The sequence below is a fragment of the Xenopus laevis genome, chromosome 1L (assembly GCF_017654675.1).
Source record: "Xenopus laevis strain J_2021 chromosome 1L, Xenopus_laevis_v10.1, whole genome shotgun sequence".
Taxonomy (NCBI): Eukaryota; Metazoa; Chordata; class Amphibia; order Anura; family Pipidae; genus Xenopus; species Xenopus laevis.
Genome location: NC_054371.1, coordinates 160,157,098 through 160,176,735, shown reverse-complemented (window position 1 = coordinate 160,176,735; position 19,638 = coordinate 160,157,098). Strand labels below are relative to the sequence as shown.

Below are 19,638 nucleotides of genomic sequence, written 5' to 3'. Positions count from 1 at the left end.
AGCCGAGAAAATTCATATGCACTTTTTTCATTTGGGGTCCACACATGGTATATCTATGTTTATTGGGCATCAAACTGTTCAGTAGACACTTGGCATCAATAAATAGTTTTCAATTGCAATATTTTTAAGCAATATTTTCAGAAATGTCATAAAAACCACTGCCTTTAGCGTAGCTTTGCAGTTGTTTAAAGTATATTATACCTGCATGATTTTGCCTCAAAACACAGATATCTGTGTTTTTATGAAACAATCATGGAGGTGTGCCATTCTGGTAGTGATTACAGCTGTCCACATTGAGAAACAATGCATTATAGCAGCACTATGCAAATTAAATTAAGTTAGTTAATTAGTTAAATTAGTTAATGAGTTCAACTCAGCACTGTGTATAATAACAGCTACTAAAGTTTACCACTTCCATCAAGACTGGGCACACATGGCAGCTGAGGGGGCACTTCCCCACTATCCTGGCAAGCAGAGATTCTTAAAGGAAAACTATACCCCCAAAATGAACACTTAAGCAACAGATAGTTCATATCATATTAAGTGGCATATTAAAGAATCTCACCAAACTGGAATATATATTTAAGTAAATATTGCCCTTTTAAATCTTTTGCCTTGAGCCACCATTTTGTGATGGTCTGTGTGCTGTCTCAGAGATCACCTGACCAGAAATACTTCAACTCTAACTGTAACAGGAAGAAGTGTGTAAGCAAAAGACACAACTCTGTCTGTTAATTGGCTCATGTGACCTAACAAGTATAGTTTGTTGGTAAGTTTGTGAGTACAGTGAATTCTACGATCCCAGGGGGCGGCCCTTATTTTTTAAAATGGCAATTTTCTATTTATGATTACCCAATGGCACATACTACTAGAAAAGTATATTATTATGAAAATGGTTTATTTACATGAAGCAGGATTTTACATATGAGCTGTTTTATGCAATATCTTTTTATAGAGACCTACATTGTTTGGGGGTATAGTTTTCCTTTAACAGGGAACTAAATGCAATGAACCAATATCATCCAGACAGTCCAAGATATATCTGGCCAGGTATCAACCAGATACCTATCAAGGAAACCACCATCTTGGCCAAAACAAAAGTTCATGATAGAAAAAGAAATCTGATAATAGCGATTGATAGATATTTGTGACATGTTTTAAAATTATGGTTAGAGTTTTTACAGGGGGCCATCAGCATAGCCTTAATCTAGTAGAACTTTTGACAGAAACATTCCTGAGATATGACAGACCCATTGTTTTAAAGCGGAACTATCGCAAAAATGTTTTTTAATATGAGCTTCAGCATACTGAAATAAGACATTTTCTAAATATAATCAATTAAAAAAATTCTGCATGTAGAGAGACATGATGTCTGGTGATTTTAATAAAGTGAGCTCTAATACATCTTCTAGGCAAAAGGAGCCCCTATAAGATATATTGGATCATTCATCTGACACTCAGCTCCTGAATGAAGACAGAACGAGGAGAAAGATGCGGAGAGAAGAATAGTTAACATAAACTTGATTATATTTAGAAATTTTCTTATTTCAGTACAATGAAGATTATATTAAATTTTAATTTTTGCGATAGTTCCCATTTAACCAACTAGAAAAGCTCTATGGCAGGACTTTTTTCATTTATTTGTGTTTTCTCTTGTGGCATCACCATTTTCTCATTTATCTGCTCTCACTGCTGTCGGTCCAGGATGGCACACCTGGGCATCATGTCTACTGCAGTGACAGCAAATCATTTCTTCGCTGCCTGTCATATTATATTGACAACATTCACATACATAAGGGTTTTTCAAATCCAAATATTTTGGGGCAGTCAGTGCTCTCCCGAGGAGAAAAAAAATCTGCTGGGAAAAAAAATGCCAGGTTGAAAAACCACAGGGCAGTGAAGGCCCAACAATAACATCTTTGCCCTCTACTCTGTATTATCTCTTCTAGAGAATTTTGAATAAATAAAAGTTATTTGTTCTGGCTATTTTATTAATCACATTTTTGTCAGTTTTATTTTAAACTCCCGTTAAATATGTGGAGATAAGCACACACGTATCTGCATGCAGTCACTGCAAACGCAATAGGCGTTTATAATAAGCTCTAGGAAGGTGAAAGGTTTGTGAATTGCTTAAGATATTACTATAATCCTTATCCAGTGTGAATGTATCCACCCATCCAATTTTGGGAATATTGTTCCCCTCACTGCATTTCTGTGGATTTAACCCTCTGTTTCACATACCTTGTATTAAAATAACCCAATATAAAAGAGTATGTTTATAGTACATTATACCATTACAGCCCTCAGCTTGATGGCTCTCATCCCATTACACTACAAACATATGACCTTCCTTGTGGCTTCAGTAACCAATATTAAGAAGAACAAACAAAGCCAGATTTTATTTCTCTTGTCAGTGTACATAAGAAAACTCCAGTTAAGCCAAAGAATTTTCCAGTGCTACTAAAAATGTCACAGTGTTTAAATTCCAAGAACTCTCAAGGCAAGAATGAAGAGTCATTGTTTGATTTGCTGACTATGAATCATACCAAAACCCAAAGAAGGTCTAAACAACAAGGAAATATCCTAGGGAATGTAATAAAAAGAATTAAATGAGGCTATAAATTGAAAGAGGTTGCGATAGTTTGAAACACATTACCATTACCTAATAAAGTGCTAGGATAAAAAAAAAGTCTCATAATAAAAGAAACTCACCAATCTTCTGGTTAAATATCTTGTCAAAGGTAAGTTCACCTCTCTCCTCAAGGTACTTCTGCATAACACTTCGGATACTACAAAAAAAAAAAAAAAAAAAAAAAAAGGAAAAAGAATTAAAGATGTAGAATGAATAGAAATTCTTACAATACCAATCACTCTTGGCTATTATGATTTTTCCCTTTCCAATCTCCTAATTTAGTAACTGGTGGTCAGGAGGTTTATGTTGGAAAGGTAACGGGGGGGGGGAGGATAACCTTAAACCACTGCTAGTGAGATGGGGCAACAGACAATAATTGCTGGGTTATTTCAAATGAATTAGAATTTACACTCGCTCCAAATGGAAGTTCCATTGTATAGGAAATGTTTCCCTCTCTTTTTCTAGTTACAAGCTATGCTCTTTCAACCATCATAAATATGAAATTATGATAGAAGAAGTAGTTATGGAGTGCTCCTATAGTGCTCAAAATAATAACAAAATATACATTGAATCATCCCTCCACATACACTGGTTAACATAATAACAAAAATTACTTTAGGTTTGTAACATAATACACCAAACACCATAAATCTGAAATGGTTGCTCACATTTCCAACAAAGCAGTACAAGCTCCCTAAATTATACTTAATGTGTCTAATTGCTTTCAAAAGCGGTATTTAATCTTGAGTAATAGCTCATAATAGATCGCAGATTAGCCTGAAAATGATTCAAAGAAACAGAAGTTTTCAGTAAAATAATTCCAAAATCCAAACACTTGGGGGTGCCAAAAGTTAGGTACCCCTAAGTAGTTATATTTTATTACCTGACACCCCATCAGCAGAAAACTGCGCTGACCCGGGGGTTCTGCCAGTAAGCACCACGGAGCGATCATCTTCTTTGTTTCTTCATTTTTCAAATTTACCATGGCAGATGCCTGCGCAGTAGAATAAAAATAGTCCGTTTTTTTGTTAAAGTCAGCTTTTCACTCAAGAAAAAAGAAGAAGCAGGAAGAGGATTTCTCAGTGGTGTTTGCTGGAAGAGCTCCGGGCCGGTGCAGTTTTCTGCTGATGGGGTGTCAGGTAAGTAAATGCAATCGCTTGGAGGTGCCTTACTTTTGGCAGCCCCAAGGCCCAAAAAGACTTTCCTTCTCCTTTAAGGATATTGCAGAAGTTTAGAAAATCCCCTGTTCGCCAGTTAATTTGCCTTCACAGTGTTTCCCATCTTATCTGTATAAGCCAGAAGTACATAAATGGATGGACAGACAGACTGCTACATGTTTCATTTGCTAATTTGCTCTTTCTTCCTGCATCCTCTGAATAATGGTTAGTCCCCAGAACAGGCAGTACACAAGTAAATAATAACAAAATATATATATTTATATATATATATATATATATATATATATATAATATATATATATATATATATATATATATATATATATATATATATATATATATATATATATATATATATATGTATATATATATATATATATATATATATATATATATATATATATATATATATATATATATATATATATATACATATGTAAATACATATATATATATATATATATATATATATATATATAAAAAGAATAGTTTTGTCCAAATAAGCAAGATAACATGTTTATATGCACGACTCTTTTGCTGCAATTTTCCCAATGCTTCCTTCATTGCTTGCAGAAAGCATGCAAGGAAACAGACGTTTCACAGGGTATCTGTGCACTTCCAGAATGTTAAGTATTTCCAAATTCACATTATGCCCTATGCCCTAGAGCAGTGGTCCCCAACCAGTAGCTCGCGAGCAACATGTTGCTCTCCAACCCCTTGGATGTTGCTCCCAGTGACCTCAAAGCAGGAGCTTATTTTTGAATTCCAGGCTTGGAGACAAGTTTTAATTGTATAAAAACCAGGTGTACTGCCAAACAGAGTCTCCTATAGGCTGCCAGTTCACATAGGGGCTACCAAATAGCCAATCACAGCCCTTATTTGACATCCCCATGGACTTTCTCATGCTTGTGTTGCTCCCCAGCTCTTTTTACAATTAAATGTGTCTCACGAGTAAAAAAGGTTGGGGACCCCTGCCCTAGAGCAATAAACAAAAGTCATTAATTTTTCTGAATTAAGACACTAGTCAAAAAGTATGTTCAGCACAGGCACCATTCATTGAACTCACGTTAAATAGGTATAACACCCATTTAAATGTTAAAAATAAGGTTACCCACAAATTACTGGTAAGTGCATGTACTACATGTTATTGTTATTAGTTCTGGGAAACAAAACAAAATGAACATTGCACTGCGCTATCCTGCAACTCCGTTATCTACCCAATCTGGTCCAAGGTATCTGTAGTGTTCACGAACCCTCTGATTCTACCAGTTAATCACTGAAACCTGGAAGTACTAGTAGAAACAAAGTGTGAAATTATTTTAAAATTCTTAGTACGAGCTTATGTTTTGTTGCGGTTATTCTGTAATCAATGTTCAAATACAATACAAATACAAGCAAAATGCAGAAGTGGCTTATGATATTGCACAAGAAGCTATGCCGCCATATTTTACCGTTAATGGAAGATTTACCAATCATGGTCATAAGGCCCCTGCTCTACCACTAACAATTTTTTTCAACACACGTATTTGTTTTGTTGCCAGTTTAGGGGTGTCAGCAATTAGCTAGTCTGTCTTCTAAGTATTTGAGTAGAAAGTACCTAAAGGGGGCTAGGATTTTTCATGCTTCAAGTTGACACTTTTGGGAAAACATATCCATAGTTTAAAAAAAACTATCCAGTTTATCGAGACTCCATTTTCTACTCCTTTTAGGGCTTCAAGAATACTTTTTTTGTGTGAAAAGATAGATAAGGTTGCACTTTCTATATAAATAATCACTTGTAGCTGTTCAAATGATTTCCTCTGGAGAAAAATATTACAACGCAGCTGTTGGCAAACCACAGAAGTAGTGTAACACTGGACTGGCATACGGCCAAAGCTACTGAAAAAGGACTTGTAGACCAAAAGTTAAATTAAACAAACTTAAAGGGCAAGTTAACTCCAAAATATACATTTGCCTAATTAAAGAAAACATATCTCTAAGCAACTTTACAGTATTCATTTATTAAAAGTTAATTATTATTTAAGTTCCTTAACCTGACTGTCCCTTCTTAACCTGTCAATTAGAGTTTCTAATGCTAACGGACTACTGCTCCACAAATATGGCAGCCCCCTGATAGAGGTACATGGGGGTAAGAAAGTTAAAGGGATACTGTCATGAGAAAAAAGAATTCTGCACTGAATCCATTTCTCAAAAGAGCAAACAGATTTTTTTATATTCAATTTTGAAATCTGACATGGGGCTAGACATATTGTCAATTTCCCAGATGCCCCAAGTCATGTGACTTGTGCTCTGCTGTACTGCAAGTTGGAGTGATATCACCCCCTCCCTTTCCCCCCCCCCAGCAGCCAAACAAAAGAACAATAGGAAGGTAACCAGATAACAGCTCCCTAACACAAGATAACAGCTGCCTGGTAGATCTAAGAATAACACTCAATAGTAAAAACCCATGTCTCACTGAGACACATTCAGTTATATTGAGAAGGAAAAACAGCAGCCTGTCAGAAAGCATTTCTCTCCTAAAGTGCAGGCACAAGTCACATGACCAGGTGCAGCTGGGAAATTGACAAAATGTGTAGCCCTATGTCAGATTTCAAAATTGAATATAAAAAATCTGTTTGCTCTTTTGAGAAATGGATTTCAGTGCAGAATTCTGCTGGAGTAGCACTGTTAACTGATGTGTTTTGAAAAAAAACATGTTTCCCGATGACAGGATCCCTTTAATGTAAAAGCATCAGGCAAATACTTTTATGGCAAAATTATAAATAGCATTCAAAGACAATGTTATGATATAAAAAAGGTTATTTTATCTCTTTAAATGATATTTTAGCAGCCTTAAGGTATGGAGATACAAATTGTTGGAAGACCAGTTATCCTGAAAACCTGAGGTCCCGAGCATTCTGGATAACAGATCCCATAACTGTAAGAGCTTTTTTTTCCTTAAGTTAAAACTTGAAAAAAAATATGAAACGGAAAAAAAATTAATATTTAGAGGTAAGATTATCAAGCAAATAAGATTATCAAGTAACTGCTGTGGGAAAACATGTTTTTTTCTTCAAAATGCATCAGTTAATAGTTCTGTCAGTTAATAGTTCTGTCTTTTGTCATTCTGAAATTTGGCATGGGCTAGACATATTGTCAGTTTCCCAGGTGCCCTCAGCTACCACCTAGTGGTAGACATGAGAGTAGCACCACACCTAGGGGAGAAACAATATCTGTCTCAAAGCCGTTCCATTCTGAAGTGCTGGCTCCATCCCCACCAATATTACAGCTAAAACAAAATACATTTAAAATTTAAAATGGCAGGGTGAATTATTTGCAGTGTAAACCGTGTAATTTAGAAATAAAAAGTAAACCATAAAAATCATGACAGAATCCCTTTGAAGAATCTTACATAGGATATAGTACAAAATGATACACAAGCCTTGTTTCTAAATTGTATTGTATTTTACGGATGTGGCAGGCTAGAGATAAAAAGCCAATGTTATTTACTGCACTAGCTACAGTAGGCTAAAGAGCAACTTAACATCCTACTAACAGTCCATTGCTCTGCTGCAGGATTGTGCAGTGGGCGAAGCAATGTTTATTACTACTGTTTCAGGCTGCTTCACAGTATCCAACTGAACAAGTGTGCTCAAATTGCAAGGGATTCTGCAAGTATGTGACCATGGCTGATTGTTCAAGGTAGTGAGAAACTAATCAAGCATGAAGTCATCTTACTCCTTATGAACTGACCTCCCCAGGGTATGGAAAGTAACACAGAACATAGCAAATAACACAATGAACATTTTCAGTGGTTTTAAAAATACTAGAAAAGTAAATGCGATCAAAAGCAAAAGGATCTGTCTGTTTATATTCTCTGCACTCATGAGTCTGACTCCTGAAACAATATTGCAGGAGACCTGACTCCTGTTACATAGGCAGACCCAAAAAACACAAAGGGATAAACAGACCCTGCTTTTATCTACAATTGTGTTTACAAATAAGCTTTAAACTTTTGCAAATGTTTAATTACTGTAAAATAGAAAGTTGCTGAGAATAACATTAGTGGGTACAGGACCCCTTTAATATAGATCTCTATGGCTAATGGCACACAAGTCAATCTGCTGTCTTCCGTCCCCTATATGTGTATGCATAGCATCAGCCTGGCAATACACAAACAGAGCATATTGCGATGTGAAAAGTATATTTTAGCATTTCCGCTCAGAAATCTGCTCTGCGTGTGCACTGACAGGAAAAAAAAAAGATAATATTAATAAAAAGCATATTTAACCTTTACCAATTCGAAAACAAATATTACTTATACCATACCTATACTCAAGACCCCCAATGTACACTAAGGGGGTTATTTACTAAACTCAATTTTTTTTCTCGTCAAGGTTTTTCAGGTCAAAAACTCAACTTTAAAGGTAAAAATATTTTTAGATATTTTATACCATCTTAAATCTGTCGAGGTCATGTATAAGTCAATGGCAGATGTCCCTTTTACAATTTGAAGGTATCGTGATCTGCGTTGGGTTTCATCCAATAATACAAAAAAATGGGGGTTTCAGGCGATAACCCGAAAAAAATTGAGCAACTGAGGCATCAAATCCAAAAATATTTGTACAATTAAGGTTTTCGCTTGATTATATATAGATTTTTTCCTAACCCGACTTTATCAAGTTATTATATTGATGAATAAGATAAAATTGTGGGTGGGAGTTTGGTCGAGCTTTGTTTAATAAAATTTAGGATAAATTCCAGTTTTAGTAAATAACACCCCTAAGTGTCAAATAAGAAATGGGGTCACAGACTTAAAAAAACTTGGTGATAGAACAGTTTGATGCATGGGACACAATGTTCCATTCCCACAGATGCAAGAGTAAAGTATAGCCTATTTACAGTGCTTTCACTTGAAACATTTTCCAGTTGATTCAACATCTGTAATTGATATACTGATAATATCACTTTATTTTTGGCTTTGCTTTTTCTACTGATAGTTTATATAAAACAGGATGCATATTTGTCACAGTCTCCAAAAACTGCAAATTTTCCAATCTTACCAATCTTTTTGCAACCACATGGCACTGAAAAAAACATAGCATTTGACAGTGCATTTGACAGTATATTGAAAAAAGAGGAATAATCAACTCTTCTTAATTAAAATAATCCCGTTGTCCACAGACACCCAAGGAGTTGTGAACACGTTAAAATTAAACAAGAAAAAATAAATAACCTTGTTTGTGGCTGTGTAGATTTTTCTATAGGTTTTTTCCCCGTTTCTTAAGCCCACTTGTACTCTGGAATTTTTTATTTTCATTAACCAATTCTCAATACTTCATACTTGATATCTTCTAGATTCAAAAAAAGTTACTTAACGATAGTCACTTTCTTGAACAACCCAATAAACTTTCACCTCCAATTATTATTTAAATTATTTTACTAATTGGGATCTGAAATGGTTTCTACACCACCCCAATCAATTCCACTCATAAGTTAAATGTAAAGTGCTGCATGCTAAAGTTTCATATCTGTGCCATAACCAATTAATATTTTAATTAATCTCCATTAATTGATTTCTTAAGAACTAAAGTGCGGAGTGCTTGAATTCCACAACTGTGTAACAAATTAATTCACCACCAATACATTTAATTCAAGAAGATATCAAGTTTGAAGTATTGAGAATTGGTTAATGAAAATAAAAAATTCCTGAGTACAAGTGGGTTTAAGAAATGGGAAAAAAACCTATAGAAAAATCTATACAGCCACAAACAAGGTTTTTTTCTTGTTTAACTTTTGATGTCATACTGACAAATGCTTAAAATTACAGACCAATATTTATTATGCTGTGTAAAAAAACAGCAGGATAATATGCCAGGCTTGGCTGTGTAAAAAAATGGCATAACATTTAAACGTGACTTCCGACGAAAGCAATGTAAAAGAATGGCTGCAAATCTGGCGTTCTCATGGCGTAAAATTACCCATACCTTGATGAATTCAGTATTTATTTTACACAGCTTTTTACAGTTTTCTCAGTAAATTTAATTTTAAAGAGCATAATAAATATGCCTCCAGATATTAAAGGGATTCTATCACAGGAAAACATGTTTTCAAAACACATCAGTTCATAATTTTGTTTCAGCAGACTTCTGCACTGAAATCTGTTTTTCAAAAGAGCAAACAGATTTTTTTTTTATATTTAATTTTGAAATCTGACATGAGGCTAGATATGTTCTTAGTTTCCCAGGTGCGATCAGTCATGTAACTTCAATCACTCTTTATTGCTGCAATGGAAACTGAAGTGATGTTACCCACCTCCCTACATAACTATAGGAAGGTAACAAGATAACAGCTACCTGACACAATATCATAGCTCCCAGGTAGATATGAGAATAAAACTCAGTAGTACAAATCCAAGTCCCACTGCGACAGTTATATTGAAGTGGGGAAAGAAAAGCGTATCTGAAAGCAGTTCCATCACTAGCGCTGTCTCTTTCTGAAAGCACAAGCAGTTAGGCAGGTTAAAAAGAGGTAAATGGTTGAACTTGATGGACGTGTGTCTTTTTTCGACCTAACTTACTATGAGTACTATATGGAATATATTCTATGTGGAGGTGGAAGGCATTTGCACACAAACAAGTGTACAGCAGGCCAGAGGATGAAGGGTTTAGATCAGGGATCCCTGACCTTTTCTACCGATGAGCCACCTTCAAATGTTAAAAAAGTTAGAGAGCAACAGAAGCATGCGAAAGCATGCAACGTTCCTGGGGATGCCAATTTTATATATATATATATATATATATATATATATATATATATATACACATATATATATATATATATATATATATATATATATATATATATATATATATATATATCGATATGAGAAAGCACGTAATCTAGGAACATTGGCTTGCCTAATCACAGTTTACTTCCCCTTGAACCATGGAGTATCGCATATGGTGTTGCTTGGTTTGTTTGGCTCTTACCAGCCATAAAAGCCACAAACACCATTGCTTCTGGAGACAGTTTGGAACTCAGCAGTGTCAACTGAGGACTTCATATTAGATGTAGTACCTGTATACTTGTGGCTAAAAATGTGTTCAGTAACTTTTTCGGTAAACATTATATCTATGCTCATCTTATGTAAAATCTTGAATTGTATTTATTTATACTGGGGAAACAATGTAGAGATCTGGAACAACTATTGAGAACTCAGAGATATACCCCAGATATGGGGCTGGCAATATTACAGTAGCCCATGGAAATCAACCAGATCTTTGCTTTTTCATTTTCTATCTTGACATGACAGATTAAAAATAATTGATTGATTGTTATGGAAACTGCATTTGTAAAATTAAGCACTTCGCTTACTTCAAACTGGACTGAAACATGTCTAGCTAGTTTACCCTACATAGGAGGTTATGTAAAAAAAGACACTAAGTTTGCCCAGAAGCAGAACACCATGCAATCAGAAGTTAGCATTTACTGGTCACCTGTCTATCTTGTTGGTTGTTGTGGGTTACTACTCCTGGGCAAACGTAGTGCCATTTATTACATATGTGGGTTAAAGTCCATACATCCATTTTATTATTATTTATTATGTATGTCTCTTAAAGGAGAACTAAACCCTTAATGAAAAAAACCCTTAATGAAAAAAACCCTTAATGAAAAAAACCCTAACCCCTACCCTACATAGACCCCTCTATGCTCCCCCCCTAGCTGCTACCCCTGTTAAATGCCCCTAACTCTTTACTTACCCCTCGGTGCAGATTCAGGGCATCGGAGTTCACGGCAGCCATCTTCTTCTCTTTGGTAATCATCGGGTCTTCTACCTTCACGTCTGCAATTTCCGAGAATTTCTGCGCATGCACAGTTGTCGCGGAATGGAAGATTGCTCCAACTGCGCATCCACTGATACAACGCTCTCATTCCGAAGATTACCGAAGAGAAGAAGATGGCGCCCGTCAATGCTGATGCCCTGAATCTGCACCGAGGGGTAAGTAAAGAGTTAGGGGCATTTACCAGGGGTAGCAGCTAGGCTGGGGGGAGCAGGAAGGGGGTCTATGTAGGGTTTTTTTTTTAATTAAGGGTTGAATTCTCCTTTAGTACTAGGGCCAGAAGATGTTAAGTAATGTGGATTCTCCGCAGGTAGAGAATCCACTGCCCTGTTGCTCCCCTTGATATGCAAAATGTTGCGAATCTGTGCTGAAATCCACCGTGTCTGCCTGCACCCAAGCAGAAACAATGTTTCCAGGTGCAGGCAGACCAGAAGCGCAGAGGGGCATCAGATCCGCCATTGTCTGGTATTGGCTTTAGGGAGTATGCAACTTTAATCAAAATGAAAAAAACACAATTACTTCTTAAATTAGTTTATAGTTCCAATTCTGTGTGTACATTTCCAGCAGATAAGCCCAACATTCATATCCAAGTGGTTTTCTTGCAAGCTGTTCTTCTGAAGGTCAATTATAACGTCATTAACATAATTGAAACCTAAACAGAACTACAGGGAGTACACCAAGGCATGTCTCAAAGTGATTCAGAGCAATAAATAATTATACACAGACAAATCACAGGTTTGATTTCAAATAAAAATAAGCAAAAATAAATGTGTGCTTTCTTATTTGGAAGAAAAGAGCAGCTGAGGAGGTGGTAATTGCAGATTATTAACTTTAGACAATCATGGGAAAAGATATTAAAAGATTGGAAGCCAGAGGTTAAATTACTTATAAAGCACCTAACACCTACATAGAAGCTATTGTAGGGTGGTGTCAAATCAACAGATCACATTGCACAAGTCAGATGTAGTGGAATGAGTTAAAAAATAATAATAATAATCATAATAATAATAATAAATATATATATATATATATATATATATATATATATATATATATATATATATATATATATATATATATATATATATATATATATATATATATATTGGGACAGATAGAAAAATCTGATATGTATGGAAGGGAAAGCTGCATGCAGCATCTTCTACAGACAAGTTAAATTCTGATGGTGTCTGACCTTTTCTTCTCATTGAAATACATTAACTGTCAGATGTAGATGCATGACTGAACCTTTAAGTGTGACTTCAGTCGATCTGCAGCGTAAAACATCCAAGGTTTTTACATGGCTGTTTCCACTCTCTGTGCTGTGGGAATTTTTCTCTTTTGTGTGCTTCCATTGTGTTCTCTGTATTTGACAGCACATGGTTATTTGATGTAACTATACACTAGTATTTAGTTGTGAAGCCATATGATCTTATTAGCAAATTACATAAGACATGTTATAAGCATCAAATTACATAAGACATGTTCTAAGCATCATATGCTTCAGCTGCAATTTTGTCTATTCTTTAACATGAATGGAACGTTCATCCAACTGTAGCAGTAGCCAGCATGAATAGATTGTTGACAAGTTTAGATGTAATTACTATAAACTATCGCATTAAAAATAATGCAAGTTTAAAATTCCTGAGCAGTTAATGCCACCTTCATATATTTAACCTAAAACATATTGTAAAATTGCAGAATTATATCTTCCTTTAACAAAATTAAATTAATGTGTAAGGTATGTGAAATAAATGCAGAGGCAGCGGTGGGAATCACATTGATCTGTCTTTGTGTGAACCATGCCAACCTCGAACATCAGACTTTCATGTTAAAAATAGAACCCCCCTAATTTGCAGAATACAAGAAAAGTGGATTACATTGGCCATGCGCTAAATAATTAGAAGACACTAAAGTGAAAAAGTATTAATACTCCGAATTATATCCAAAACTATCCCTGTACAAGGTTGTCCACCTTAAAACTGATATAGTTAATGTTATTCCCAGATATTTAGCAAATCTTTTTTTTTTTTAATTCTTAGTTTATTTGTTTTCTGCAAATCTTTAATTTTGCAGTCAAACTTGTTGCTCACGTCCCCTAACCTAGCAACCTTTCTAATAAGGTTGGTGAAGGGCACAAATAAACTATTCATATATCAAAAGATGTACGATAATAAAACTAACATGTGATAAATATACATGTAATATAACAAATAAAGTTGACTTTTTTTTTCTTGATTCAAGAAAAACACACAAAAAAAAGAAAAGAAAAAGGGGCACCAAGAAAATGCTTAAGTATTTTATGAGGCCTTGAATAGTCAAGATTTATTTAAGAAAAGGAAAAAGTTAGAAGTCATCAGAAAAATCACAAGAAAAAGCAGTCGAGGTTGTATAGATGTCAGTGGGAATTTTCTCTAACAACTTTTTTTTAGTAGGACAATCAGTACTCTCAGCACACTCGGCGCCAATCCAGGACACGATGTGAAGGCAACAGCATTAGTGCAAAATATTAGGCTTTATTTCAACACACACATAGGTGAGGGTTACAGCGGAGGAAGACACAGCATCACTGGGTGAGCTCCGATGCGAACCGCATCATTTTTTGTAAGGTTACTAACTTTTTTTTAGTAAACTGGTAAAATGCGTAAATTGTTTTAGCCATATTAAAAGTTGCCAGCATGCAACCATTTTTCCGTGAAAAATCCTGAACTCAACTACTATAGTTGGAACGGGTTCTTAAATACGCTAGTGCTCAAAAAAACAATGCAAATTTTGCACAGCATGTTTTTCTTTAACTTGAATTGGTTAAATCGGCCTCCCCGGTATAGTGGATTATTTTAAATACTGCCAGTTGCCCTTTAATAGATTAAGTACATTTAAAACGATAAAGTTGTCGTAACAGAATAAAAAGCAAGCAAATTTGAAAACCACAGGACACCCTTCTGGAAACCTGACAGAATCATAAATCCTTAGGGAAATCCTTAGGATAAAAGTAGCTCTTTGTCCCCCCCACAAAGAAGGTGACAAAGTATCTGAAAATACAATTCATCAGAAGAATGGGGATCATCACATGTAAAACCCCACACCAAAAGGGTATTTTACATTGCTTTGTCGCCCATGTGATATTGCCCCAAAAGACACAGCAATTATCAAACAGGATTATAGTAGAGGGCTTTGGTTAGGTTGCTTCTAGACAAGAATTCAAGGAAACAAATCTGATCCAAACAGCACCCACATGTATATGCGTGATAAATGTGTAAATTCTATTGTGATCACAGCAAACATTTTTGTAATTCCCATCTTCAAGCACACTTTAACAAGTCACTCTCATCCAAATCAAGAACAGGCAGACCTAAAGTGACCACTAAATCTGAAGACTGGCACATCAAGCCGGGGCAAGTAGGCATGCTTCTCTTCCCACACTCTAGAAACTCTCAGGAAAGTTAATAAATAAATAATTTTGATAAAATTGATCATAGTGTGTGTGTGTGCGCATTTGATAGGGACCTTGGACTGCAAGCACCATGAGGGCATTGATTGATGTATAATCACTATATGTAGGCATTATAGAAAGAAAAATAATATATCAAGCTAACGTCATTAAAAATGAACAAAGAATGCCCTATGCCAGTTAGTAAAAGTACAGTGAAAATATTATTGCTAAAGTGCAGCTTTCATTGGAAAGTAACAGTTCCTCAAGTTCAACAAGGGTAGTGTTTTACCACAGGACAAAATCACAGTTGTACCAATGTATTTTATTGTTATGCTTGCACTTGAAGAACTATTATACAGTCAGATGGCCAAACAAGATGTTAAAGCAACAAAATTCTTAAAACCCACTGGCAAAAGTGATTATGTAAATATTAGGGTGCAGGGATGTTTCTCCTAATGTAGTTAGCCACTTGCACAGGATCAACCACACAATGACCTAAGAGAAGTACAACTCTTTCTGCAGAGGCATAACATATGCAAATCTGGATTCAGGCAATGACTCAAAATGTTCATAAAATGCTTTTATTGCATACCCACAATGTACTGTACCCAAATGTATGACTTTCCAGACATATATCATTTTCCCAAGCTGAATAATAAAGGTGATCAAGCTACCCAAAACATTGCAAATTTGGGAATAAGCAATAAAGCATACATCCAAACATTTGAAAATCAGAAAGAGGGACATAAATATCTGGAGCATGTAGAAAATCTTTTGTCCACGCCCATTTTGTGGCCACACCCCCTATATACCATGTCCGTTGTACAATATATGGCAGGTTATGGAATGTTTAAACACATTTCTGGGTGTTTTAGGGCCATGTTTTAAGTGTTAATACAGTTTTGTTAATAAAGATGAATTGCCATTTAAGCTGTCTCTGTTTCCCCCAAGACAACTGCTTATCTTAAATAGTTACAATTGTATCTTTGCTTATCTTAAATTGTCACAAATGCATCTAAATGCAGGTGCCGAGTATTCTGGGCTATCTACCAAAAAGCCTCTTATTTAATTAAGTTTCAGAAACCTTGTATCTTTTTCTGGCATCAGTGGAGGAGATAAAACAGAAAGTCAGGACATTTCATTACCAATCTGGGACGGTGGGCTAAGCTGTCAAAATTGGGATTGTCCCATGAAAAACGGGATGTTTGGGTGGTATGATAAAGCTGTTTGAGGGGTACAATCCAAGGAAGGGGTACATTTCTGAAGTGGATACCTAAAAAACCCTTTACAAATAATTTTAAAATCAATTACGGTTTACTGAATGTTTGCAATGTTGCTTAGAATTACATAGAATATATTTTCCATTCATTTTTACATAAATAAGTTATGATGCCATAACAAAGGCCAACAGCTGCAGCTCGTCTGCTAAACTGGCAGTGCTTATGGTACAATGGACATCAGGGATGTTCTCAGGAGAAAAGTATATGAAAGCTGATGGTTATGGCATCCTGAAGCCTTTTTTGACTCAAAATGTAGATGATTGTTTTTTTAACTGCCAACATAGAATATGCATGGTTGACATGGTTGATGCTGGGCAACATTGAGTCTAAATTTCCAGATTCCAAGTTAAACTTGCCCTTAATACTATGATTCTCAGACCAAAAAGCTCTGCCATTGTAAAGGACATTTGTGATACAACAAATGTCATAGCACACAAGTGGTGGCAACATAATTCTTTAAGCAAGCACACAAAGATGAACATATGCTTGAAGATCTGCTTGTTTGAATTGGTACCCACTAGATGGGCTAAATAGTGCTGAATAAAACATGTGAGCCTATAAGAGCTACCAGGAGAGGGTTGCATCAATGTGCTGACAGTCCTCACACAATGGGTGTTTTTAAACCTGCTTGTATGTCAGGTCAGCTTTCTAACAGAAATTTGTTGTGGGGGGGGGGCCAACAAGCAAGTGAGGGGGCTAATCAGCAGCTAATATAGGTACATGTAGGGCCAAATCATTTTTTTTTTTCAAAACTAAAGAAAATTGACAATTGTGAATTTTGCAAGTGAAAAGGTTTAAATAGAAAACACGATGAAAAATACTTTCCGGCCAGATTCTCAACAGCTGAATAGACAATAGTGGACAAAATATTCTATAAAATAGTGAGAAATGTATGAACCTTTGGAGTAATTTGGGTAGTGCTGTGGAGAATGTTTGCTCAAGAGCCTTTAACACTACCATAGAATTATGCTTTTAAGTCTTGCATTGTCTGTGAAGCAAACAAATAGACAGGATGTGAACACAGCGAATTTCCTTCCTAACAAACCAAGAATATACTGGGCATTGTGTTTCTCTATATGGCTTTATAACCGTTCTACTTTTTTTTATGTGTGCACAACACACTGGAATAACTTAACTTAATGTTAAATGCTTGTCTTTTAAACCAAGCAAGCCACCTTTATGTATATCATACAAGTCAGCAAAGCATCCATATAGTTCAATGCACTTTGCTAATGTGTAATTAATAATAAAATAAATAAAATTACTACGCTGTATTTTAAAGGAGATAGCATGTCACAACAATCTAGGGACCCTAGGGAAGTTAATCTCAAGTAATTGTCAAACTGATTTTTTTTTGTCTGTCTGTTTTGTGCTTCTTCCAAACTGTTGTAAAGCATTTTGGAGTATTTAGGGTAGGGACACACTGGACGATTTGTCGCCAACGTTTTAAAAAAGTAAATCGCGGCGACAAGACGATCGTCTTTTTTGAACAGACAATTCACAGCGACTATTGGCACAGAGCGATTTGTATAGCATTACTCTGTGCGGTACGTGCTCCACCCAAACCGGAAACGGTTTGTGCTTCCCGCTGTAACCTGGCGTCTTTACGTTCTTGCGTCATTGCGTTCGCATTGTAATTTGAATACAATTGCTGCTACTTATCTGTATGTGTGTGCGTGTCTAGGAGATTTCAGTGCTTTTCTAAGTACATGCTATTTCTGATAAATCACTCGGAAAAGGGTCTCAGTGCGTTTTGGAGCTACAGGCGATTCACAAACGCGCTGTGGGCACAGGAGCTGGCGTCTTTCATTTGTTTTTGTTCAGAGACAAAACGAGCGATATGTCGCCGCGATTTGCTTTTTAAAAACGTTGGCGACAAATCGTCCAGTGTGTCCCTACCCTAAAAGGATATAGCAATACTCTGGTCCATCAGAAAAGCTTCATACTAAAACCTTGTTTTAAATGTCATCTAAACAGGAAGGTGATTTTAACACTGACTGAGGGGAGAAAACAACTGCAAACATTTTCTCTGTGAAACCAGATTGTTTCATATGTATATACTGTATGCACGGCTTAACAGTTCTCAAGAAGTGGCATGTCCAGTATTAAAGAAAATGATTCTTTACTGTTAAGACATGATAGCAAATTGTGCCAAATATTTATCTTATCGTTCCTATTAAACCAGCTGAAAATTGACGTTGGGAAATGTTTCCAAACTTGTACATGCTTTATCTTTGGCATGAAAATAGAAAGCGTTAACCACAGATAACACTGGCAAGAAATATTCCAACAAAGCATTCATACCCACTATAACATTTATTGGCTTATTATGTTTAATATCCTGAAAATTTAGGTTCAGTTGGCTGCTCATGCGAGATTGCTATATCAGATAAGAACACTATAGGGCACACCGGGCAACCTAAGTACCCAAGTGACCTTGTTAACCTGCATGTTATTGAAACATTAAAATAAAGGAAAAGGAAGCTTGAAATCAGAACTGCAGAAGCGATAAGTCTACATTACTACTACCATCCAGGTGCTTCCTTTCAGTAAGGTGCCAAACTCACTATAAGTATGAAATTAAAATAATGTATGTATTTATATAGGAATGCTGGGGACCTGGGGTATTCCTGATAAGGGGTCTTTCCGTGATTTGGATCTTTATACCTTGTCTACTAAAAATCATTTAAAAATTAATCAAACCCAATAGGGATTGTTTTGCCTCCTATAAAGATTACTGATATCTTAATTAGGATCAAGTACTAGCCACGGTTTTATTATTACAGATAAAAATCATTTTTAAAAATTTCAGTTATTTTATTAAAATGGAGTATATAGGGGAGATGGCCTTCCTATAATTCGGAGCTTTCTGGATGAAAGGTTTCTGGATAACGAATCCCATACCTGTACCCGTGCCAGCAATTAGGGGATGCATCGAATCCAATATTTTAGGATTCGACCGAATCCCGAAACCTTCGTGAAAGATTCAGCCAAATACCGAACAGAATAATTTGCATATGTAAATTACAGAAATAATGGGGGGAAAAAAGAAAGTCTGACTTCCTTGTTTATGTGATGAAAAGTCAAGTGATTTTTTTTGGATTCGGATCAGCCAGGCACTTGGTTTTGGCCAAATCCTGCTGAAAAAGGCTGAATCTTGTCCCAAACTGAATCCTGGATTAGGTGCATCCCTACTAACAATGTGCTGTTTCCTCAAGTCTAAGCCAGTACTTGAGGTACAAAAACATCTGAAAAATGGATATATTTGCTAAATTTTCGAAAGAAAGCCAAG

General features: G+C 35.7%; 1 protein-coding gene across 2 annotated transcripts in view; it reads right to left on the bottom strand.

The window, feature by feature from the left end:
• The window catches only part of LOC108715724 (beta-adrenergic receptor kinase 2), a 112,508-nt gene that overhangs the window by 69,161 nt on the left and 23,709 nt on the right, over nucleotides 1-19,638 (bottom strand). Inside the window, exons 1-2 of one of the 2 annotated variants that reach the window (XM_018261151.2) lie at nucleotides 3,516-3,534; nucleotides 2,713-2,789 (exon numbers count right to left, since the gene is read on the bottom strand). In XM_018261151.2, coding sequence (XP_018116640.1) covers nucleotides 2,713-2,776 — 64 coding nt within the window. In that variant the 5' untranslated portion in view covers nucleotides 2,777-2,789; nucleotides 3,516-3,534. Of the gene's footprint in view, nucleotides 1-2,712; nucleotides 2,790-3,515; nucleotides 3,535-19,638 lie in introns of those variants that run through there. The other variant, XM_018261141.2, reaches the window with a different exon arrangement.